This window comes from Cyprinus carpio, chromosome A18 (genome assembly GCF_018340385.1).
Source record: "Cyprinus carpio isolate SPL01 chromosome A18, ASM1834038v1, whole genome shotgun sequence".
NCBI classification, from domain to species: domain Eukaryota; kingdom Metazoa; phylum Chordata; class Actinopteri; order Cypriniformes; family Cyprinidae; genus Cyprinus; species Cyprinus carpio.
In genome coordinates, this window is record NC_056589.1 from 19259918 (window position 1) to 19285571 (window position 25654).

At 36.6% G+C, this 25654-nt stretch overlaps 2 protein-coding genes across 7 annotated transcripts; both read left to right on the forward strand.

The window, feature by feature from the left end:
- Positions 1-401: 401 nt before the first annotated feature.
- Positions 402-8253, forward strand: wnt2 (wingless-type MMTV integration site family member 2). The gene is made up of 5 exons (XM_042775271.1): positions 402-792; positions 1250-1470; positions 2988-3265; positions 3413-3677; positions 7199-8253. The coding sequence occupies exons 1-5, from the start codon at positions 710-712 to the stop codon at positions 7402-7404; spliced, it is 1053 nt and encodes a 350-aa protein (XP_042631205.1). The 5' UTR covers positions 402-709; the 3' UTR covers positions 7405-8253.
- Positions 8254-9693: 1440 nt separating this feature from the next.
- Positions 9694-23754, forward strand: LOC109109968 (bcl-2-like protein 13). Of its 6 annotated transcripts, none has more exons than XM_042775274.1 (7): positions 9694-9716; positions 10877-11059; positions 13633-13734; positions 13844-14000; positions 14288-14360; positions 14481-14609; positions 21040-23754. In XM_042775274.1, the coding sequence occupies exons 2-7, from the start codon at positions 10936-10938 to the stop codon at positions 21919-21921; spliced, it is 1467 nt and encodes a 488-aa protein (XP_042631208.1). In that variant the 5' UTR covers positions 9694-9716; positions 10877-10935; the 3' UTR covers positions 21922-23754. The 6 variants fall into 6 exon arrangements, with proteins under 6 accessions (XP_042631208.1, XP_042631206.1, XP_018978545.1 ...); XM_042775272.1 differs by lacking the exon at positions 9694-9716 and adding an exon at positions 9799-10020; XM_019123000.2 differs by lacking the exon at positions 9694-9716 and adding an exon at positions 9801-10073.
- Positions 23755-25654: the final 1900 nt, after the last annotated feature.

The window sequence follows — 25654 nt, forward strand, 5'->3', positions numbered from 1 at the left end:
GACAATTGAACAGTTCGTGGAAAGTTCAAAAGAATGTGATAATCCAATCTCAATGCACATCATCAAGAGCAGAACATGTTCGATTAGAAGACAGATGGAGAAGTGTTTGCGCTTTCAGTCAATTAAGCCTTATTTTCCAAGAAAATACCATTTCGAGAAATTTTACTGGGAATAAAATATCAAATATATTATTAACATTATTATTGTTTATTATGTACCAAATACTATAATGATAAAAAAGCAAATACTGCTGGGTCTCGGGAGGATATGAATAGACATTTCACGTTGGACCACATTCTACTCTTTCGCTGCTTTGGAAATAAGCCAAACCTGTGGCTGGTGTCAAGCTAGCCTGAACAGATACTTTCAGACATCTAATTTCTTCACTTCATTCCTGAGGCAGGGCTGCGCCCACCCCTTGTGTAAGCAATTTAAACCTGATAGGAGATCATCAGCTATCTGCAGCCACTGCAGACCGAGGGAGAGCATCAGGCTGTGTCTGCAGCGCTACACATCTCGCTCCACGATGCTTTGACTCACTTGCTCAAGACACTTGCGTCGCGTCACTTCAGAGATTTTTAATCTGGGAGAGTAAATAACCAATTTGCTCGGACCGCCTCAGCACTCGATGCACTCTGTTTCATTTATTTGTTGTTAAACCGAAGACAATTGCCTGAACGAATGAGTGTATCAATACAAATTTTGTAATATGAACTTATTGCCAAGTGGAATATGTTTTTATCTGTCCGTGGCAATTTGCTGGTTCACATCAAGGGTCGACGCATCGTGGTGGTGGGTACAGTTTTTGTTTTATTTCAACTTTAGTAAAGATTTCAGATTAAATATTAAATAAAATTATGTTTTAGACTAGGATTGTTGTTAAAAAGTAAATCATTGGTCTAGAGTTATTGAAAAACTGAAGAAAAAAAAAGTTTTTTCTTCCATAAAAATCTAAGCTATGATGATTTTTATTAAATATATATATAGAGAGAGAGAGAGAGAGGCCTACATAGCCTACTCTCTCTCTCTCTCTCTCTCTCTCTCTCTCTCTCTCTCTCACACACACACACACACACACACACACAAACACACACACACACACACACACACACACATATTAGATAGATAGATAGATGTTTACTTTAATTTATGTATTTATTTGTATTTATTTTGAATGTGCAGAGTACGCGGTTGGGTGTTAAAACCTGATGACTTCAAGAGATTCCCTGTGCTTTCATCGTTTATGCAGGTACATGGGCACTCTTGGACCACAAGTGATGTGCGACAACATCCCGGGCTTAATTAACAAACAACGCCAGTTGTGCCGCCAGCATCCCAAGGTGATGCAGGCTATTGGAGCTGGAATTAAAAACTGGATCGGAGAATGTCAGCACCAGTTCAGAAACCACCGATGGAATTGCAATACCATGGCGCGCGAGCACAATCTTTTTGGAAGGCTTTTGCATCGAAGTAAGGCTCAAGTGTATTGTTTCAAGTCTAACGGCTGTTTGCACATAGAGTATGTTCTCTGCGCCCAACCTGCAGTGAAATTCTTATCTGATATTAGATCATATTACAGACAGTAAAACTTGAACTAGGTGTGCTTTCGACCCTTCTTTTCTCATCTGTGTATGCAGCACTGTGTATGTAATGATGATGTTTGATTTTTATCACATTTTTAGAACATATAGTACTGATTATAAAATATATCTATCTATATAGAATTATTTATTTACAAATAATAATAATCCTTTTTTGCTTTTCTTTTATTTATTTATTTTTTCCAATTTCTATACAACCTGGAAATTCTAACATATGGAACTGCGACTTTAAGCCCAATAAGAAATATTAAAATGATTCAGCAATGTTCATCATAGAAAAAAATATATTCTAGTCATAGAAAATACAGATCTGAAGAAAAAAAAGTCACGTCATTGACCCATAAACAACTCAATATTGTCTACTCAAGATGTCTAGGTGTAATCTGAATCAATAAGTCACAATAGCGTCACTTAGCACGCAAGTGTATACTTTACTTTTCATTGTGTTTAAGATTTTTGTCAGTTTAGAGAAGAAAGGCTGGATTATTGTGTCTGGTGAGTTAGTTTAGAACTGCTCAGCGGTTTAACTAGGTGTAATTGACTTTAGGTTTGCAACTGTAAGTGTCTCTGGCTCTATTTTCTCATCTCATATAAAATCATATTAATGGGAACATCCACAAAGGAACTCTGTGTCCCAGGCCTCTAAGCTGCTCTGCACATTAAAGTTAGGTTAAACCTCTGACTTTAATCTTCTTGCTTTAAGGTATTCAGACCTCCCAGAAAGACTCCCAACTTCTCTGTGACACTGTGAGAATCTACTTAATGTCAATGTCAGCTCACTAATTTAAAACAATTGCAGGGATTTCGAGGCAGGCATTCTCCTCCTGTCTGACAAAGCCACCAAATGGAAACATCTTTGGTACACACGTGAAAAGCTGCAGCTTGTAACTTTTGTTCAGGCAGCTGCTTGTTACTGTTGTTTTTCTTCCGTCTCTTTATACAGTCAGACTGTATGTCTTTCCAATGGGTCATGAGATTATTATGTTTTCATCTGAAAAATATATACAGTCATTAATATTTTGGGACTGAACTTGAATGTAATGACTAAAGAGAAAGTTTTTTATGTATGTGTAAATTAGTACAAAAAGTCCTTATTTATAAAAAATTTGATTAACATAATTGTTATTATGATATTAATAATAATTATATAGTGTAATGCACAAAATAAAATGAACTTAACCCTTATTATATACAATTATATACAATTTAAATGCGTTTATGTATATATATATATATATATATATAAATATATATATATATATATATATATATATTATATGTGTGTGTGTGTATTTTATATTAAGTTTAAATAATTAGCAACTCCTCAACAATTTATTTAAAATTTCTTAACTAAACTAAACACTATTCCTTCTTTCTTTTTCTTAGGCAGTCGCGAGGCCGCCTTTGTCTATGCCATCTCATCAGCTGGTATGGTCTACACCTTGACCAGGGCGTGCAGTCAGGGGGAACTAGAAAACTGCTCTTGCGACCCTGGCAAAAAGGGCTCATCTCGTGATGCCAAGGGAGTTTTCGACTGGGGTGGGTGCAGCGATCATGTTGACCACGCAATCAAGTTCACTCAGGTCTTCATTGATGCCAAGGAGAGGAAGGAGAGAGATGCACGGGCGCTCATGAACTTGCACAACAACCGTGCAGGGAGGAAGGTAACATTACAAACAGCTGTTGAGACATACAGTATGTTGAGAAATGAACTCTTGACAAATAATAATCCATGACCATTGCATGGCTCATGCAATCAGAGAGACTAGTCAGAGGTTTACTCTAGATACTGTCTCCTTTTTCATTCACAGGCGGTAAAGCGCTTTATGAACCTAGAGTGTAAGTGTCATGGTGTCAGTGGCTCATGCAATGTACGCACCTGCTGGTTAGCCATGGCAGACTTCAGGCAGACCGGTGACTATCTCCGCAAAAAGTACAACAGTGCCATTCAGGTGGTGATGAACCAGTATGGAACAGGCTTCACCAGTGCCTACAGGATGTTTAAGAGGCCTACCAAAAATGACCTAGTCTACTTTGAAGACTCACCTGACTACTGTATATGGGACCATGAGTCTGGTAAGTGTGCCGAGGGAAACCTTAACCTTAAAAAGATAATTCACCCAAAATGTATGACTTTCTTTCTTCTGTGAAACACAGAAGCAGCTATTTTGAAGAATGTTTCACTGTACTTTTTTCTGTAATCCAAAACAACACTGACTTTTCAAATATCATCTTTTTGTGTTCTGCATCATAAAGAAAGGCATACATGTTTGGAACGACATTAAGCTGAGTAAATAAGCAAGAATTTTAAATTTTGGGTGAACTATTCTTTTATTTGCATTACCTCAAGAGGTGAATTAAGTTGATAAATCAAAGCTATAGTACTCCTTCATGTTTTATAACCCACTGTTTGTGTTTCCACACTGCAAGACTCCCACACTCTGCTCAAAATCAGCAGGCATTAGTCTTTGCCCCCAAACACAGTTGTAATCAGAGGACGTGAGCTATTTAGCTGGTTATTACATACACAATAGTCATAACCCAATCCTGTAACCTGAATGCCGGTTAAGATTCCTTCCCTAAGGCAGAGGTTTATCTCTTTTTACCTTTCTGTGTGTGTGTGTGTGTGTACGTACTGAATAACACCAGGTGTACTTATGTGGGAAGCAGTAAGGGAGGGGGTGCCTGTCAGACTGCAGATGATCCCTGCTATCAGGTGACGCTGTGTTTAGACACATTACCACAGTTTTGTGGGCAGAACGGGAGCTGAAATTTAATCCCTATGCGCAAATGCTATAAATCACTGCCTTCTACGGCAGCACCTCTATATTTTTTTTGCCTAAAACTGGCAGGAATATTTAGAGAGGTAGGTCATGTCTCTTTTAAGTGCCCTGAGATGTCAAACCCACTTTAGGTATTTATTATTTATTGTATGTCAGTATAACTGCTCATTTATAAGCATGTAAATTTAGAATCTTTAGATCTTACAAGCTTAAGGGCTAGTTCATCCAAAAATTAAAACTGTCATGTCGTTCACAAACCTGTATGACCTTTTTCTTCTGCAGAATACAAAAAAAATACAGTGGAAGTCAATGGGGTCCAAAACAACACTGGACCTCACTGACTTCTATTGTATGGGGAACAACTGGATATACAGTTAAAGGACTAGTTCATCCAAAAATTAAAATGTCATGTTATTCCAAACCTATATGAGTTTTATTTCTTCTGTGGAATACAAAAAAAACACACAATAATGTTTTTTTCATACAATGAAAGTCAAGACATATGGATAAAAAAAAAACTGAGCCTCTGTCCCAAATCACTTACTCTCCAAGTGGGTACTTCGTTTTAACAAGTAATTACTTTGCAACAGTTAAAAAAGTATCTATAGTATAAATAAGTTCTATATAGTATGAATGTGTGTAGTATTAATACAATTCCTTTACTATATGGCACATCATGTTTATTAATGGTAATATTTTTAAATCTGGTCTATTTTTTTCTCATCAGCTCAGAAGGAACGTTTAAAAAAATCAAGACCACCACATTTTAGTGCTGACCTCTCTAGTGTGGTGGTCTGTGAGAAACTCTCTTGGCCGGGCAGTGCGTTTGATGTCAGTTTTAGGAGACATAGACTATACCTCCACTGCATAAGTGTGAAATCAATTTCTAGCTCTCACCATGGTCACACATGTTAAACTCATCTCTTGGCACCCCTTCATCTTAATTCAATAAGCAGATGCATGCTCAGGTAAAGGCTGCCCATGATGTAAACGATATGAGCCCAGCATACCAGCTTGATGAACTGCTGTGGGGGGGAGTGGCCGTGTCATGCCCAGACACATGCCTGCCTACTTGCAATTGAGTTCAATAGACCAGCGGTGACATACCAATGCTGGTGCTACTGGTAGACTGAAGTGTTTTGCAGTTCTGGCCTTCTCTGTAAGATTGTTCTTACCTTAAAATCTTAGACTAAACCATTTTATATTGGATACCTCAAGAAACAAACGTGGTTGTTTGTATACTGCTGAGTGTTGATTGGCATTGAAGGGATCTTTATAAACAAAGGCTGCAGATTGTCACTTGGAGGGAGCATGAAAGCAAGGGTTTATACAAGATCTTTAGCAATTTCTGTATCAGCAACAATCAGCGACGCGTCAGCCTCATAGAAGGCGGGGTTGTTGAGATTAGAGCCGATGAAATGAGTACGTGATGAAGACCCAGAGCAATGCTTGATAGCTTCTATCATCAGTCCCTCATCTGACCAAGGACCAAGCGGTCATCCTTTTACATGGTGCTGACAAACCCAGCCTCTTCAAGACAGCACTGTCTGGACACTATCAGACATCTGCCAGGCACTACACATGACTATTCAGTCGAGGTCTGCTTGCTTCAGGAATTTGTTCAAATATTCCCTGCATTAATAGATTACAACAGTGAAAATGTATAAATAAATGGATGAAAGTATGTGGACAACTACTTAATTCATAGACTTGGCTATTTGAGGCCAGTAGTAAAAAATTTTACCCTGCTAATATTTTTACTGGCCTTATTACTTATTTAAAAAAATATATATAAATAAAATATTCATATATATATATATATATATATATATATATATATATATATATATATGATGCTTTTTATTTTATATATGTTGTATAGATAGATAGTAAAATTTAATAAAACATAAAAATAAAATAAACATAAAAATAAAATACAAAATAATGTATTAAATCAATGAAAAATTAATTATAAAAATAAAAAATAAATGAAAAACAATTTAAATTTAAAATACAAAATAATGTATTACATTAATTAATAAATATTTGTAAAACAATTTCAGTGTTTGTCAAATTAAAATTAATTTTATATTGCATATTATATTATATATTATATTGCATATTAATTATAATGTTACACAAAATTGTGTACATGATCTTAATGTTTTTTTTTTTTGTAAGCACAGTTCTGAATAAGTTACACAATTTTGCTTTTCATGTAAATTTGTCTTGTGTATATTTCATATTTTAAGTGAAAATGAGACAAACAATACTGAAAATATAACTTCTTTTTTTTTGCCAATGTGTGTTTGTAAAGACTGGAAGAAAAACAGTGTTGCACTTGTATGTTGTGAATTTTTTACCTTTTTCTTTGATTTTTTTAGTTTGTACAAAAAGTGTTTTTGCTTTACAAATGAACACTTTTCAAAAAGCTGGAAATTATACAGCTATAATGTAACTATAAACTCAAACACTTTTGCTGGAAAATGTTTGATATATGATGTGAAACATTGCTGACTGGGTTTTAGTTTTCAACACATTTTTACTGATGCTTTTGTGATAATTGCAAGTCATTTTTGCAATTTTACCCAAAGCTTCTGCTTCTCATGTTGCTAATGTAGCTTATGTAGCTAAATGACTGACTTTGTCCTTTAGATTTCTTTAGGTCATTTTGTGTACTTCATCAGTGGCCATGGCCATAAAACCATGGTTATTTGAGCGAGGATCTATACCTTGAACATTTTTGATGTAGCTGTTCATGTTTTATCTCACTAAACCCTATGATGTCTCATTTAAATTTTTGCTTTATTGCAGGTTCTGTGGGCACTGGTGGGCGAGTGTGCAACCGCACGTCCCGTGGGGCTGACAGCTGTGAGGTCATGTGTTGTGGGCGGGGCTATGACACATCACGCATGAGCCGCACCACCAAATGTGAGTGCAAGTTCCACTGGTGTTGTGCTGTTCACTGCAGGGACTGCCAAGAGGAGGTAGATGTGCATACCTGCAAAACCCAGTCATGACCCCACCACTCCTGCACTTCAGTAGCCATCCAGAGTAAAGATCCCATCTCAAACCTTTGACTTTTTACATTGCTTTTCTGTGGCAAATTAGATAAAAGTCTATTCAGCATGGCAGACACAAATGACCAGCAACTATTCAGATTTGTTGTATCACAACTTTGTGAAGTCTTAAGTAGTTTTACCATCTTATTATTTTTCCCCATCATAACACACATATTTATTACAGCTTTGAAGCATTGTAATGCTTATCTTTAATGTATTTCATATTTTGAAATGTAAATACAAACTGTGTAATTTAAAATAAAACTTACTTGTATGTTATGTTTAATAGTTGTCCGTAAAAGTTTTGTTGTCTTATTTTCCAGTAAAGATCAGAAACTATATTTGTTTTAGATGTTTGACATGTTAACTGATATTTTTTCATATGTCTGTTGTACAAATAATTCATAACTAGACTGAGTAAACATCATTATTTTGGAAAACACTTTTTGTGTCTGAAGGATATTCAGTCAGTGTAAAGCCAAGTAAAAGTTTTCCTTTCCGATTCATTCCTTCAGTGGCTCCAAATAAGACCCAGATTATATTAGACATATTATTATTATTGTGCAATATTTGTACAGGCGGAGGTGAATTTTGATAATCAAACAATGAACCATGAAAATAAATGAAAACATGAAAATAGAAACAACAGAAAATGGCAAAACTCTTTTAATCTGAAAACTCTTTTAATTTGTAAAGACCATAGCCTTATTATGCATATTTTAGCATTGCTCTTAAAATTTAACAGTATATTGCTTGAAAATGGTAAATGGTAAAATGTATTCCGCCTCAACAAGGGATATTGTTTCGATACATAAATGTGTATGATATAATTATTAAAAAAACATTCCCTAACAAGAGATTTATAATATATAATTATCACATTGTATACTATTGCATTTAAATTGTTGTCTAATTATGCAATATATTTATATAGAGTTTTACCTAATATATAACTATTTAACTTTTTGTTATGTTCTTTGATATCTAATTTTCTAATTTTGAACTTGATAACCTGATAAACTTTCAAAAATTCAAAAATGCTAAAGTTCTTCATTAAGTAAAAAATAAAAAAATAAAAACACAACTGCACCATTTGAGGGCAGCAAATACAGTTAAATCCCATGTGCACACTTGACTGGATTGCATTATGGTTGCTTCTGGGGCACATATTAGATTACATATCCATGCATATGACTCAGATGTTTTTATTTAATACATCTTATTTTGTTTTTTGCCAATAAGACAAAGCCTTTTACTTAAAATTTGATTTCTTATACCATGCATCATATTTTAAAACCTGCAACAGAACAAAAAGGTGTACTTAGATTGACTTTTAATTACTTTTTACAGGCAATGCAATTCAATATTAGTACTTCATAGTAGTTTAAAAATATTAAACAAAAAATGCGATAGCATTGCATACATTAATGTTGCATACATTCATAAAATAGGCCTACCACAGATTGCAGTACAACTCGTGTCCTCCTGGGACTCAGGCATAGACTTTTGACCTCTGTAGAGGACATTTTATTTTAGTGAATTTCTTCGAGACCATACATGCCACAATTTTATGTCTGGATGTTCTGTACAGAGCACATTCAGGGATATCAAATGTTTGCAGGTTTGATCATAAAAACATCTTGTCCTTGTTCTTTAAAAATGACTGATATTGACAGAATCAGCAAATTTAGCACCTTCAGGGAAATATGATAATATTTTGCAATTATGACAATTCAATCTGACTAATTTTCCAATTGTAAATAAACATCACAGAAAAATGTTAAGGTGTTTTAAATCGGAATATAACTTTTTGTTATGAAATAATTTTCATACATGTCTTCTGTAGAGGACAACAGGACAAACGGAATGTTATTTATTTATTTATTTTTTAATAACTTAGTCCAGACTTACTCTACAAAGGACATAAAATAAAATATGAATAAAATATATTTTTCAAAAATGTTTTTTCTACATTTGTTTTTTTATGCTCCAACCAATGTAATGACAAAATAAAAAATAAAAAATCACAACACTTTGTTACGGGTGTCAAGAGGATATTGTGTATATATTCACGTTGTCATATAATAAAACGCAACAACAGTCACTGGTAGGAAGTGATACTTAATAGTTTAATCAAAAATAAATAAGTTTAATCAAGCAATAACCGCTCGGACGTGTGCTGATTCGAGAAGAAAATGTTCATAAGAGTCATTTGTTCGTGAATCAAACTGATCTCGATGCTTGATTCACTAAAAAGAGCCGACACACATGTGAGTCATTCCTGCGCGTTCGAGAACTGTTAACGGAACTGAACTTAAACGAAAATACGTTTGCTAAAATGGAACGGGTGTTGAATAAGACTCCGTTCTGTTCCCCACTCTATCCTTGACCTTCTCATCCACGTCCTCGCGCGTCCCGCGTCATAGGAGCAGGAATACAATCAAGGCGGAGCAGCGAGCCTGACTTCGTCCTCCCGCACACGCGCAACATGGGCACCACGCACGCGCACGTCTAAACTGTTAGCCATCCCACAGGCAAAGCAGTTTATAGTTAGTTAACTGTGAAAGAAACCGGGTGAGCACATTTGTCAGACCCTCTGAGCGAACAAAATTATCACTGGCGCAGAGGTACGACACATTCTGGTTAAGTCGCAGCATGTTCACCTTAAATGGATAGCATGTTATGTTATGAGTGACACTAACAGGTTATGTTTAAACTTTAGCGGCTAGCTGGCTGCTCGGGCATGCGAGTAGGTGTGGCGAGCACGCAGATAGGTTCAGTGGGTGTCCGCGTGCGCTACATTGTACACCGTGTTCTATTAATTGTGGCGGATTTCATTAGTGCAGATATCTCACGTCACTTCGGGACATTTGCCATCAGAAATGTGCGTTGTAGTGTTACAAGAACTGTACAGTTTTGAAGTGGTCAAGAGACAAACTTGAGCAACTTTCAATTTGGGTGTCTTGTAGTGTTACATGCATGGAAAGAATTCACGTATCAGTCAAGGGGTTTGTGAAATAATCTTACGTAACCGTTTTAATTACATCCGTATTTCTTTTTCAGACTGGCAGCTTACACACGAGCTGCTGAGTTATCATGAAATCGTTCACTAATATAAAATTTATGTCATCGGTTAACTTACCTATACTGGGAATGTTATGCTGAATGACAACCTCAGTTGCTTTCATTGTATGGAAAAAAAAGGTTGCAATAAATGTGAATGGTGACTGAGGCTGTCAGTCACTAATGTTCAGCCTACCACCATCTTTGTTCTCCACAGGTGAAATTCATTGTCTTAAGGCTATAACAACAGTTTGTGTTCACTTACTTAACAAAAAAAAAAAAAAAGCTTTTGTTTTTCTGAGTGGAACAGATGCCAGAGTTTCCCCAAATTATACGATTAACTTTATAAATTGTTTGTTTGTTCTAGGGCTTGTGAACACCGTCATTTGGTCGTGCATGTCTCTGAGAGCCTGACGTTTCTCTTCAATGGCTGCCTCTGGCTCCTCAACCACAGTGCCTGAAGGATTTCACTATGAGACCAAGTATGTCATCCTCAGCTACCTCAGCCTGCCCCCTCCATCAAGATCAAGACCCTTAGAGACAACGGAGGGTAAGAATTCACATCCACAAATCAGTACGCACAAACTGCCTGCCTGGCAAGAATCATAAGGAGTTTAATTTAATCTCAAAACAATGCCAGAACTTTCAATGGTATGCTTGTCTCGCCTATGCAAGAAAACAGGCAGCAGTTGTATATTGTAGTGCAAGTGTAGATAGGCACAAATTCACATTTCCCATGCATGCATTTTCCATACATGCATGGAAAAAAGTAATCTTGAATCTTTCAAATAGACTTGGGAATTATTGAGATGCATTATCACAAAAGTCATGTACATACCACGGTGAACAAACTCTGCCTTTACATGCTATTGGGAATATCTTAGTTCCCAATTCTGGAATCATAATTATTGTTGCGTTCAAGTGCTATGTTGTCAGAAAGAATAGGAATCATTGAGGACACCAGGTTCATTCCTGTCTATTTCTTAGGGAAATCTTAATAAAACCAAAATAAATTGAAGATATTTAATCATTAATCATTTCAATTTTAAATAAAATAGAGTCCTGTTTGTTGTCAACCATATAAACATTTACCCACACTATTGTATATGTTAACTGTGCTGTCTAGATTGTCAGTTTGTTTTTCGCTTTGTAAAATACATTCAGTATGAATCTAATGGCGTATAGTTTATATACATAAATTTACATGACTGTAACAGCAAGAGAAAGCAGTGTAGATGTTGTGGGAAAAAACTAATAAAACTCAACAGTAACTACAGCAATAGTTCTCTCCTCCTGCTCAAGCACTTCTTATACTGTCCATAGAGCTGTTTTGTGTCTGGGTTGCTAAAAGCACCATTACAGTTCTAGTAGGGTTTGTCTACAGTCGCTGAGGTCACATTCCTTCTCCATTTTGCCCTTGAACATGGACTATAACTCAAAGTGCTATATACAGAGTGTCGTAACTAGTGTAATTTGATTGAAAAACGTATGTAAGTATTGCAAGTAATGCATTAATAAATCCTTCAGAGTGCATGTGTTGTCTATACTTGTGTTGCAGTCTATATACGGTTGGCAAATTTGGTCCTGTTGGTATCATTTAGATGTCTTTTGACCAATTGCCGAATTCATGGCAGTTTGTTTAGATGAGACATTTTAAGGTGGATTCTCATGAATATTGACTTTTACATTCTTCTATTTAGTCTTCTATTTAAGCGAAAGGAAAGCACACATAGAGTTTGTCATTGACAGTTAGCCTAGTTGACTTTAACACAGAGGATGGTATGGGGCTATGGGCTTAAGCTGCCTGTTAGAGATTTTGGAGCCTTGGGCATATCAGCGGTTCAATGAGGTATGTCCTGTGTCCTGCACTGGTTTTCATTGTCAGCTTTGAAAGTAGCTTCTGATCCCTCTTTCCACTCGACCCGCTCTGCACTCTGACAGACTGTCATGTGCGATCAGCGTTGGCTTGCTCACATGCCACTGTTCAGAGTAAAGCTCAGCCTGAACAAAACTGACCAAAGACCGGCCTGGCCTGGGAAAAGTCAATGTGAGCTCCCATCAACTTAATGTTGTAAAAGGCTTTATTGTCTGCTTCATAGTCATTTTATACACACTCTCTCTAAATCATTTTCTTTCCCTTTTCCTGTAGTCATTCACTGGGTCTGTGTGGTTGAGAGAGCTGAAAGCCTGGGCCTGCACTAACACTAAATAATTCACCAGTGTATGAATGAATAGCCACGCAATGGTTTAAAGCACCACAGAAATGCCAAATGTATTACAGCCAGTATATTACAGAATTGTTTCTAATAATGTATTTGGAATATAATATAGTAAAAGTGCCATAATCAAAATTCCTGGACACATGATAATTTTTTGAGGAAAACGGTCATAGGCTTAATTTTCTTTTTGCTATTTTAGGCCTACACATATTCTCTGGAGCACATGATATGTTGTGACATTGTTCAAAAGTGTTGAGTTTAGATTTTGAAAATAAATACATCTATTGGATTGTTTAAGGGTTATTAAAGTCACTTAGTATTTGGATAAAATAAGTGCATCTGTGTTACAGTCCAGTCAGTTTCACCTTTAGTTTCCTTTCCTTTCCACTTCACCTTTTTTAGCTTCATCAGTCATGTATAAAATTAATCAGCTGAGGATTTTAATAGCTGGCGTTTTCTGACTAGTTTTTGCTTAATTTATTTGCATCAAATTCAAATAATCAAGATTGAAACCAATTCAGTATTAAAAAATATTTAAGGAGCTGGTGGAAATGTAATAATACTTACACATTTTGTTTACACCCAATGTTTGAAAAAAAAACAAGGTTATAGTATTATATAAATATTTTTGCTCCAAAAGATCCTCGGATTCCATCTGTCATTGTATCTTGCATACTATTTTGTCTAGATTTACAAATTAATAGTCAGTAAACTCTTCTTTCCTTAAAAAAAAATAAATATGTAAAATAAATTTCAGTCATACTTAACCAGGTAAATGATAACATCAAAATAAGAGAAATTAAAATTATTCAGAAAAAATATATATAGTGGTAAGGTCTACATTTTTGAGGGCAGAATTTTTTTTTTTTTTGGTGATAAATAGACATTTTATGATTCTGTGCAGGAGAGAGCCATCCTATACAGGAAGTGGAAAGAGAGCGGAATAGCAGCCTGAAGAAACAGATTGAGAATGAAATGAAGCAGCTGGAAGAGGAAATTGCAGCCTGTAAGATGTTTTTTGTTATTACATTATAATTTCATGATAAAATGAATCTGAAATCTGGATCATAGTTTAAAGTCATCTGCCTCTTTTTTTTTTTTTTTTTTTTGCTCAGCTTTTTCCAGGACTGGTTTTGATCAGCTCATATCCCCAGTGTTCAGTCCATCCAATCCAGAAAGCTCCATAGAAGACAGCCTGGCAGTGCTGGGGGACCGTGTCTTACGGGACCTGGACACACACCTGTCCTCCGCCACTCACACGCTTCTGAGCAGGTCCTTTTAAACATCCAGGGAAAATTCCTGGACAATTTTAGTAGTTGGAAAAAAGATCTAGCAACGTACATGGCAGAGGTCTATGCCAGAAAAATGCACTGTGTAAACAGCCTGCACACACAGTTATTATAAGTTGGCTTTAAATTAGTTCAAATGACTATTCTTGACATTTAACTTAAATATTGCCGAAAGCTTTCAACATATGTTATGCTGATGTTTTTTCTGAAGAACAAGCAAATTCGAATGAATGCAAAGCAATGTTCATTATGTATGTGCCTCTCGTGCAGTGATTTGAACTTTGAGCACTTCAGAGCAGCGGTGGAGGAGGTGTCCTCTCATGCTCAAGGAGGATGGAGCAAGGTAATCCAAAACACTCACTACATAGGTGCACACAAAGCCCCCTGAAGGCCATTGGGATGTTTTCACTGAATCGTGAATGTATCTGTCCTTCATTTTCTTATTCTATGTTACACTGTTTAGGTGTTGGTACCCTTAGTATTGTTACAAGCCCTACAGAATGAGGGGCAGCCACTGGAAACACTGCTACATTATGGTTTGCGTTACCTTGAAGAATCGCAATCAGACTTCATCATTCAGCAGGGAGGATGGGTGAGTGACCTATAATTGATGTGTGATGTACTGTCTGTAGTTAGACCTAGATGGTATAGCCAGTTTTCTTCCATATCAAACTTTATTTTCTATATGCACATCTATGTCTCTTTTTCTGATGCAGTTGTGCATTATGTGAGTTCACAAAACAAATGCACAGCACTCAATGATAAATTAATGGCTGTGCGACCTATTAGCAACTTATGAAACAAATGATAGTATAAGTGTCTAACTAGGTGTCCCTAAAGCAGCGGTTCTTGACCTTTTTAACTAAAAGGTCCCCATTGTCCAACACAAATCTGTAGATAAGATATCTTCCCCAGTATTTCTACTACAATTTTGAAAATGTAGCTTGTTTTTAATCTTTTTTATAAACTGAAACTGGGAAACTCTAGTTATTGAGAGGGGGGAAAAATGTATTTCATGATTTCTTGTTTTTTTTTAGCATTTAAAATTTCAATATTTTAATTTATCATTAATATTATGAATATTAATTGTATTGAAGATGATATATGAATTATAATAATTCATCTTGGGGGTTTGCTGAGGCTGTCTGGTTGAGAACCACTGCCCTAAAGAGGTGAAGTTCAGTTAGAAATACAAAACTGGAGGAATAGACATTCACTGTGTTTTTCAAGACTCCTGTCAGGAGAGGGAGCCAGAGCTGTGATCATATTTTTAACATATTACCTAATTCAGCTGCTGCTGGATAATGCTAGTGTAGCTTTACCAACACATTGTTTGTTTCTTGCTTAAAGTGTAAAGGAATGTCATCCATACGGTACTTAACAGGTTGTTTTTTTAAAAAACTCATTACGTGGCTATTTTTTGGCTTAGATAACTGTTTAGTGTTTTACCTTCCTCTCACCTTTATGGACAGTGATAACTTTAGGGTGCTTCTGTCAAGCTGTGGTGATCATGAGCATATTTGTTTATGGTACAGCTCTTTGCTACTTCACATTAAAGATCATAATAAAAATGACTTAATTTAACTTAACTTAATGTTTTGCATAATGTGCACACTCATTCCCATTCATCTTATCAAAATGTAATTGTATGTAATTTGGTAGTTCAAACTCAAGATTGTCCATTTCGGAAGGCTATCATACCCTCATGCAAATGTTTAATGAGAACAGCTCTTCTCTTCTGTCAGGTGATGTCGTAAAGCATGATGAAGGTCTTGTTTGTTTATAACATCCTATTTAGGTCACACTGTATCTCAGATGAGGGCCGTCCATATGAAAGACTCAGTTCATGCATTCTGTGTGCAAGCTGAAGAACTCAGTCAGAAGGATTAATTTAATTAGAGTGCCGTTGACACTGACACAGGGAGGAGGGGAGACCATTGTTTTATACTGCCGCTCAGTACAGGACCACATTCCAGTGATGGAGCGAGAGCTTTGGCATAGATGATACAGGATAAGCATCTGTGAGAGTTTGAATGCAGCTGGGAGGAGTCTGATGAGGAGGAGACCGTGTGCAAACAAACCAGACCTCCTGCTCAGCAGTTCCAGCCCCATTACTCTGACAGCAGCCTTTATCCTGTCTAGACTTTCTCTCTCTCATTCACTTTATTTCCTTGTGGTCGCTGCTGGAGTTGTGCGCACTTAGGAGCCGAACACAGGCAGGTAGGACAGCTGCTTTCTTCTAGATGTCTGGATCAGATGAGACTATTCTCTTGTGGACAATTTGCGCAAAAATATATTAATTTTATCGATTTTTGACCGCTTTCTTGCTCTCCATTACGTAATGGCTGTGGCAACAAAGTTGTAAATGGATAATAAAATAGCAAACACAAGGACACTCTCACAAGGTCCATTAAATAGGCCAGTCTGTAAATATTTAATTTGATGTTAAACCTGTTTTAGTGTAGAAGTGACTGCAGTTGGAGTGATTTTGTTCTGCTTTTAGATTAATATAATGGTGTTTTGGGCAGTCACTTTTTTTGCACCCTTGAAGAAGCACAATAATTGTTATAGTATTACAAAACCATAAAATAAGCCTTGTTAGTAGAACATGACAATTAATTTCTGAGTAAGTTGTTTGCTAAAACATTCTTAATTGCTGCATCAATATAGTGCCAATTCATGTATGAATGGCTTTAATATGCAGTTTATGCAGAAAATAGTTTTCATGAATTAAACCCAAAGCCTGTGACATGAATGAAAAGGGATCTTTGTGTTTGTCTATTATGCAAAACCCAGGGCAAAGCTGTGAGGAGCCATTTTGAAAACTAAAATACAGCAGAAGTCAATGACATGTTCCCGCTGAATCACGCTGTCTGCTCTGATCATGATAACTCCTGTAGGTCAAGGGAAAGTGTTCAGTGCACCTTCAAAGGGGTTACAGATACCCACTGTGTGGGACGTGAGGGACATTTTGTCTTGCGAGTTACTCCACCCCTTTATCCCGTTCCTGTCCCTCTGCATGCAACAGAGTTGACCTTCAGGGTGTCTGTGTCACATGGCACAGCAAAGATTCTTGAGATGGCATGATGTGATGTAATTTGACTCCTGTTGTGCTGGTACAGACAAACCGCAACCAAAGCAGTGTGCCCCTGTCCGTATATCAGTAGGTGCTGAGAGTGGAGCTCAAGTCACGTCAGATCGCATCGCTCGGCCCGGCCTCTTACGTAACTACATTTTACAGGCGATGTGCTGCGCTCATCACACAAACAGAGGCCATACGCCACCCCCACACACTCCAGAGATGAAGAACAGAAATAAATCTGATAAATCCTCCTATGATTCAGCTGGAGCAAGGCTGTCCCAGTTTGACTGCCTTCAAACTATTCACACTGCTAGATGAGATGTGACCTGTATGCATGACATCCTATGGAAGATTCAGAGGAATCTTTCACCTAGTATCCAAATTTGGTTTGGATATAGTTTAACAATATTAAGTATTTGCTTGCGTACATTTAGTAAGTTTTTAGTAGTTTAAAAAGGGAGCAGTGTTAACCCATTATTGGTCAAGTCTGTGTGAAAGGCTAATGTTCTTTTTATTAATGAATGAGCAGGCTTATGCGGTGAGTTTCCTCCAGTAGGTTACATGATGCAGTGGGGAAACTGGTCTTCTTATCAGCAGACACAGTTCAGCATTCACAGTTAAATGGTACAGTATATGGAAATCCACATGTGTGGTGCACCCTCAACAGACAAGATGTTTTTCTTTGGTGTGGATGCCTTAACAATAGAAACTGCCTTACAAGTAGTATATACTGTCTAAAGATGTCTAGTGTCTACAGTGATTGTGATTCAGAATATATGAGCATTCACATTTATGGAAATTACTGTTCAAAGGTTTGGGATCAGTAAGATATATATATATATATATATATACCATCAAAAACCCACTAAACCTCAAAAAACACATTAAATACAAATATAAAGACTATTCTTATCAATTAATAAAGACATTTATATAGTAACAAAAGATTTCTATTTCAAGTAAATGCTGTTCCTGAAATATATTAAAATAGAATAGTTATTTTAAGTTGTAAAAATATTACTGTTTTACTGTATTTTTGATCAGAAAAGTGCAGTCTCTGTAAGCGTTAGAGACCCACTCTATTCAATTATACTAGTGTATGTTTAGTATACACATTCGTTCTCATACTTATTAGTAGCTCCGTATTACTAAATGGTTATTACTAGACAGGTTGTATGCTCTGTGCCCCACCCAATCTGCAATATTGCACTCAAAAGCAGTTGAGTTTGGCAGGTGTGCTTGAGTTTTTGTCTTTAGGTGAGGGTGGGTACATGTACTTAGGGTGGAGTGGTGTAAAGCTCACCCAAGGGAACACGCCTCACAGCATTACTTAATTTTTAGACAGTCTCTGGATAGGAAAACAAGCCTAATCTTGCAGGAAGCATCCATCTTACTCCATGGTTCAGAAAGGTATTGTCAATTTGGACTTCAATCCATCCCAAACTAAATCTCTTTAAAAACAACACATGGATTTAAGTAGGTGTCAAAATTCCGAGAGCAAATGCAGCTATTAATGTCAACTCAATCCATCCCAATCTATTTTTCTGTGATGGCTTCACGTGGATTTAAGTAGGTGTCAATACTTGCCACAGATTATTTTGTGTCATTTTCATTAAAAATTATCAGCTGTAAGTATAGTAAGTATAAAGTATAATATGTGCGGTGCTACATATACAATTATAAAAAAATACTGCTCTTTACAATTTTTTTTTTATTAATGCTTTTATTTGCATTAAATGTATGACAGTATAGAATGACAGTGAAGATATACAATTTCAAATAAATTTCAAATAAATGCTGTTCTTTTGAACTTTCTATTCATTAAAGAATCCTGAAAAATGTATTGTAAAAAAAAAAAAAAAAAAAAAAAAGAATTTCTGTCTTAATGTATGAATATTGAAGTGCATATGGTCCACTGGTTTATTTGGAATCTCTCTAAAGCCATATGACTATTTAGTTATTTTTTAGGTTATACGTGATGGTTATCTATATATGATATGTATAAGGCACTATCACATTCTGCTGGTTGTGTGCTTATGGTCCTCTCTCTGTTGGCCATCAGATGTTAATCCAGATGCTGGGGTCTAATGTGTTTTTGAAAACATTAATGTGAGACAGGATTACATGTGAAACTAGATGCACGTGCACAGTGGTGGATTACTGAAATCTAAAAGACCAGAAAAGGCACAGGGAGCAGAATGGTGTTTTTTAAGACCAGTAAGCAAGGGGCAGTATTTGTTTAATGCAAATGAGCAGAAACTGACGTATTTACAGACCACGAGTTCAAATTCAAATAGGCTCATTTTGCATACTTGACTTAGTAGTGATAGACATGAAGAACCCAGTGGTATATGCTCACACAACATCTGTATGGTGATAACATTTGTGTGGGTGACAGAGGAAGATAAAAACATGACTCTAGATAGGAGGGAGCCAGGCTAACAGTACAGTGAATAGAGGTGGAGAGTGTATTAACACACTTCCTGCTGAGGATTTGAAGTCTTTCCTTATATTGAATGTTGCCCTCAGGTTTGTTTTTGTGTGGTTTTATAGAAGATGCTTCATTCAAGTTATTTAAGATAATGAGGGAGCAATCAACACTGTTTTTAACTTGATTTGCTGTATCTGTTTCTGTAGTCTTTTTTATACAGTTTTTGCACAAGAACTACGAGAACTGAATAAAAGCTTTTATCAGTGAAATACACTAAAATGCAGATACTATTATCATATTCAGTTAAGTATTTGCATTTTAAAGTTGATTTTGTTTAGTCAACCATGAAGTAGAGAGAATTTATTATTAGAGTTGTATTACTCTTACACTCCACTGGGTGGCATAAGAAATTCAGTGACAAATGATGCCTGTCATGGTAAATTCCAGGTGCTAAAGAAGACACTAAAATGATTTTAATGTTTGAAAGTTGGTGTTTGTGTATTTTATAAATGCATTTTTTTAACGAGCTACTCTACCATTCAAAGTTTGGGGTGGTTTGATTTTTTTTTTTTTTTTATTAAAATGTTTATATTTTGATTAAAACTTACACTCATCAAAGCTGCGTTTATTTGATTAAATACAATTTAAAATAACTAATTAAAATTTTAATATATATATGAAAGTGTAATTTATTCCTGTGGTGGCAAATCTACATTTTCCTGTTACTTCATAATTCTTCAGAAATTATTCTAATATTTTGATTTGGTACTCAAGACACATTTACTATTATTATCAATGTTGAAAAAAGTTCAACTTAATATGCATAAGTGTTTAATATGTTTTAGAAACTGTGAAACACTTTTTTCCAGAATTCTTAGATGAATAGAAAAAAAAAAAATTTATTTGAAATAGAAATCTTTTGTGACATTATAAATGACTTTACTCTTACTTTTGATAAATTTATTGCACCCTTAATAAATAAGTGTTAATTTGTTTTTAAAAAGTCTTACAGACCCCAATCCTTTGAATGCTAGTGCACGTTTTTGAAAAAAAAAAATACAATTTTGCATATGAATTTTGGTATTGTAATGACTATACATTGACTGAGAATCATTTGCAGACACAGTCAGGCTTACCATATAAGGAAATGCAGACAGCTAAAAACAAAAACAAACATACTGCATTTTTTTTGTTCCAGTGGTAAAGAGATTCAACATTTATAGTCAATATAAACGGAAATGCGTACATTGGCTTACCACAATTCTAAAAATGAATTGTAAGGAAGTTCTTATGACTCAATGTTTCAAAAACATCAAAGTTGTGTTCTATGTAACATACCCTTAATTGGAATATTGAGCAACATTAATGTATTAATATAGATTTCTTAATATTATTATTTTCTATTTCTCATTTATTGAAGAATAGAATAGAAAGAGTAGAATATATGTGTTTGTAATAAAAACTGAATAACGGACCAACTGATTATTATTTCCACTCTTTACATTACAGGGCACTGTGTTCAGCCTGGATGAAGCTGAAGACCCTGGCGTAATCATAGCCGAGGACAGTAACGACATCTACATCCTGTCAGGTGAACAGACCTCGGATCAGCTAAGCCCTCCTGCTTCACTACTGACTCTTGAAGATAGCAGTGGGCCAGCTTCTTGGCAGACAGAGAGTCTTCCTGTGTCTCTGACAGGACACGAGTCTTGGGCGCAGGTTGGCATGATGGACCCAGAAGATGCCAAGAGTCTGGACAGCGCCGAGGGAGTGGCGTTAGTTGAGGAGCAAAGCGAGAACAACTCCTCGAACTCTGACATTGTCCATGTGGAGCGTGAAGATGCCGAACTGCTCGAAGAAGGTGGGGAGACGGTGGAGGAAGGGGAGCTGCAGAGTAGCGTACTTAGCGTGCTGGGCAGTGAGAGCGAACTCGCTGCTGTCCGAGAAGAAGCATCAACCGCAGAGTCGGTGCAGACTGCACCTGAGCTGATTGTGGAACCAACCGTGATGGAGATCCCTCCACCTCCAGTCGCAGTAGAGCTAGAGCACCCAGCTGCCCCTGCTGCTGCTACCGCCTCGTTCTCCGTGCCTGAGCCTGAACTTCAGTCTCAGCCTGTTCCAGCTCCTGTGGAGCCACAGTCATCACCCCCACCTGATCTAGAGCCGGAAGTGTTCCAAGCAACCCTGGAGCAGGAGATACTTCCAGAGGCTGATCTTAAGGCCTCCTCCCTGGCCCATGACCTCCCTGTTCCTACCCCAGCTGAGGTACAGACAAAGTCAGTGCCAGAGCCTGAGACCTCTGACATCCCTGTGCTGCTATACGGTGGTGCTGCCCTGATGGCCATCGCTGCAGTATTGGCTTTTGGAGCACTGGCCTACAGGAAGAAGTAGAGAGTCTAGGACTGTCCATGACCTCTCTGTATCTCTTGCCCTAATGGAAGCCCTGTGGGTCACAGTGCCGCCACAAGCAGCACTTTATGGGAAAAGTACTCCTCTTATGTGTCATACCATTTTATTTTATTCTCATTGCTTTTATTTGTTGGCTTAGTTCTTTAAACCAGCTTTATGACTGGAGAGGAACTTGCAGGTGCAAAGTCGGGTTTCTTTTGTGCTGTATTAAGGCCAATTCACACAGCACAGACAAACGCCTACAAACCCGTTTGTTGGGTTTTGTCTGATCAGTGTGTTACCCCTGTCGCATCTGTTGGCATTGGTCAGGGTTTGTTTTCACCAGAGTGAACATGTGCAATCAGTGTTTGTTGGGGCAGTGTGAACGAGTTATTTTTCATAAAATTCTAAATCCAACGGCCATTCTGTTTGTTGGCGTTTGTCTGTGCGGTGTGAATTGGCCTTTAGTGAACACAGTAGCGATCTGTTCACTAGGCTGTGACCTAGGTTCCTGGTTCCAAAGAACCTCAAGGCTTCTGATTCAGAGGAAGTAAGTTCATTTTTGTTAGTGAAGCATATTCTCATATATAAATATCTGATTTAATAAAATAGTTTGATTTTAAAACACAAGCTTGTGTGAGTACATGATTATGATGTTACCCTTTTTTTCATAAAAAATATTAAAGTGCAAAACTTTATGGGCTGTGCTCTTCTGGTGGATTGCGAGACTGATATTCTCCCAAAATATATCAGTACTTATACAAAATTACTCGCAACAACCAAAAGCAGTCTCTACGCATCCTTAATTAATTTAGACATTCGTATTAACCATCTTTAGTGTCTATTTTGAATAAATAAGGCCTGATTAGGCTTGCATGAATGCTTTTGTTTGAATTCCCCTTTTAAAAACGAAAAGTGGAAGCCTAGGTCACAGCCTCGAATGGGAAACCCCTCCATTTTGGCTGATACATTTTGTTTATGGGATTGTAATTTCTTAATGTACAGCAATTCGCTACAATGTGAATGTTTAAGGTACAAAAACATGTTTGTTTAGCACTCGTAAAAATACTACACCAGCACAATCAATATTGCCATGGCAACAGGGCACAGTTGACTGAATTGATCTCAATGTCAGGAAGCGGGAGATAATGCTAGATGAAAAGTCATTTAGTTTTCTAATATGATGTTTCTAAGTGTGTATTTTGTAGTTAAATGTCCCTAATTCTGGGTAAAAAGCAATTCCAATAAAATCTTGTGAAATATTGAATGAGAATATGATTAAACCTTAAAATTTGTGGTTTAATCTTAAACCACCATGATTCAGAAACATCCAAATGGATTTTGTAATTCTAGAGTAAAAAGTGATTTGCTGTGTTAGGTAACATTAACTGTCTGTAGCTCAAATCAAATGCTGACTTCAGGTTTGTGGGACCAGAAAGTCTCTTAAATGTCTTCTGGGCCAGTCATCGGCCCTTTATTATTTTCTTAGTCTTCTCACATAAAATATTTTCTGTCTTCTGCCTCTGATTTACACCTTGCCTGTATCTTGTGCTGTTGTTTGTCCTTGAAAGGTAAAAAGGCCTGCACGGCATAGCCTTGTCATCCTCTTTTCCCTGTTGTGTGCCTATCCAAAAGAAACCTTGGTCAAAACAACTGAAAACAAAAGCAGAAGTCATGTACAGACAGGATCCACCTGTTTTGGCAGTAGTTGGCAACCTCACGTCAGAGAAAGTGATTTTACTTTTTTTTTGCTTTTGCAAGTTTTTTTTTTTGTGTGTGTGTGTGTCATAGATGGACAAAAGCTGTGAAATAAAACTGTATTCCATCAAGGGTAAACCTGGTGATTTGTGTCCTGATTTAAGCATGAAATGTATCATAACATTGCTTAAAAAAACAAACAACAAAAAAAAGACATGCAAACTCAAAAACAGAAAATAAGTTTGCTTCCTCTATTTTGTTATGATATGAGTCAGCTTTGTTGTACATAAAACGGACGTTTAATCATGTGATATCCCTTCTAGACAATGCTTTTTTTAAGAAAATCGAATACACATATATTTTTCTCAAATGCGGTTTAATGTACAGTTTCCTGTTTAATCAGGATATTATTTTTCCATGGCAGTTAAAGAAATGCCTAACAAGACCATAAAACTTAACATGGCTACAATGCCAAAACATCAACAAGAAGTAAATCAATTGTTTCAGATCATATAACAAGGGAATAAACATACAAGGAAACATTTTCAGAAAAAAAAAAAAAATTCCATAAGGTACTGGTAAGGTTTCAGTCTCGACAATCACTTTAAATGAAGGATATGCATTTGTCTTTACAGGCAAAGTAATGTATCAAATCTATCAGTTATTTATACACATATATTCACACACTATACTTTATAAACACAGAGCTCATCAGTGGGATCTGTGTGGTAAGAAATACTGCACCACTGTGCCGTAAAGACCAAACAAAAATTCAGGCACATGCTCACAAACACTCTTCATAAGCACAAAAGTGAAGGCCATCTCCACAAGTTCCTTCTTAAACTCTTTGGCACCTGCCACCTGGCGAAGTAAGGCTTTCACTCCATCAGACAGATGGCTGGCCCAAACCTGCAAATGTTTAAGGAATATTGAGAAATGGTGTTTCCAGGTTTAAGGAGCACTGATTAGTGTAAACTGCTAAGATTAGTTTGCATTGCAATACACTAATTTGTCTCACCTGCTCCTGAGATTTGCACAGTTTCTCGGTCAAACTGACAGCAGCTCGGGACAGGACTCGGTGCTCAAGCAGGTCTGCAATTCTGATCAACTCTGCAGCCATTTCCCTTGCTGCCTGAGCCTCTTCAGCATTGACTGAGACGGAAAGATACATTAGCAGCGTTAACAGACACAGACAATGGCAAAAATATAGTACTTTTAATATAACTAATAATTAGGCATGCAAAATTGTCATACTTGTTTTTTTTTATCAGTGTCTAATATACCTGGTACTTGAGGCTGAACTTGATGTTGAAGTTCAAGCAAAAATTCTCTGTAGCTGAATGAGACATTATGTCCATCGGTTTGTAATTCTCCTTCACTCTCAATGTAATTGTGATTTGTAGGCAGCTTTAGCTGTTCATCAAGATCATCAAGCTCTCTTTTAAGCACGCTATTTTGGCAGCCTTTTTGTTTAAGGAAGGAAAGGAGCACCAAGGAAGTGTCTGGAAAGCTGTCAAAGTTTCTGTTGCAGTCCATTGCACAAACCTGTACAATGCCTTATACAGGTGCTCTGCATTTCAAGAAAAACACAAAAGCACTTCATTTCATTATGATCAAGCATGAGTCACTGCAACTGTTTTGAATGCCCTTGTTTAGGTTATACACAAGACTATACATGGCCTGATGCATAACATGCATACAGTTTTCTGTTAGGGTGTAGTATTTATTTATGAATTTGGCAGACTCTTTTATCCAGAGCAACTTGCACTGTATTCCAGGTATGCATTTTATCAGTTTATGCATTCAGTGGGAATCGAACCCATGCCATTAGCCTTGCTAACGCTATGCTCCACTGTTTAATCTAACATAGGTCTACAGGAGAACCATAGCTGTATATAATATGTATTTCAGCTGTATATAAAAATACTATCTATCTATATGAATGCTATAGACATCTATATAACCTAAACGTAAATAAATGTAGTCCTAGGTTGTGTGACGGTCGGCTTAAATAATAACATCATGAAATATCCCAGCT

Excerpts from the sequence above, each read along its gene's own strand:
- LOC109109968 (XM_042775274.1), top strand. The coding sequence starts at position 10,936 with ATGGCTGCCTCTGGCTCCTCAACCACAGTGCCTGAAGGATTTCACTAT. Across the intron at positions 11,060-13,632 it reads ACCCTTAGAGACAACGGAGG|GAGAGAGCCATCCTATACAG; the intron begins GTAAGAATTCAC and ends GATTCTGTGCAG. Across the intron at positions 14,610-21,039 it reads TCATTCAGCAGGGAGGATGG|GGCACTGTGTTCAGCCTGGA; the intron begins GTGAGTGACCTA and ends TTTACATTACAG.
- wnt2 (XM_042775271.1), top strand. The coding sequence starts at position 710 with ATGAACTTATTGCCAAGTGGAATATGTTTTTATCTGTCCGTGGCAATT. Across the intron at positions 3,266-3,412 it reads ACAACCGTGCAGGGAGGAAG|GCGGTAAAGCGCTTTATGAA; the intron begins GTAACATTACAA and ends TTTCATTCACAG. Across the intron at positions 3,678-7,198 it reads TATATGGGACCATGAGTCTG|GTTCTGTGGGCACTGGTGGG; the intron begins GTAAGTGTGCCG and ends GCTTTATTGCAG.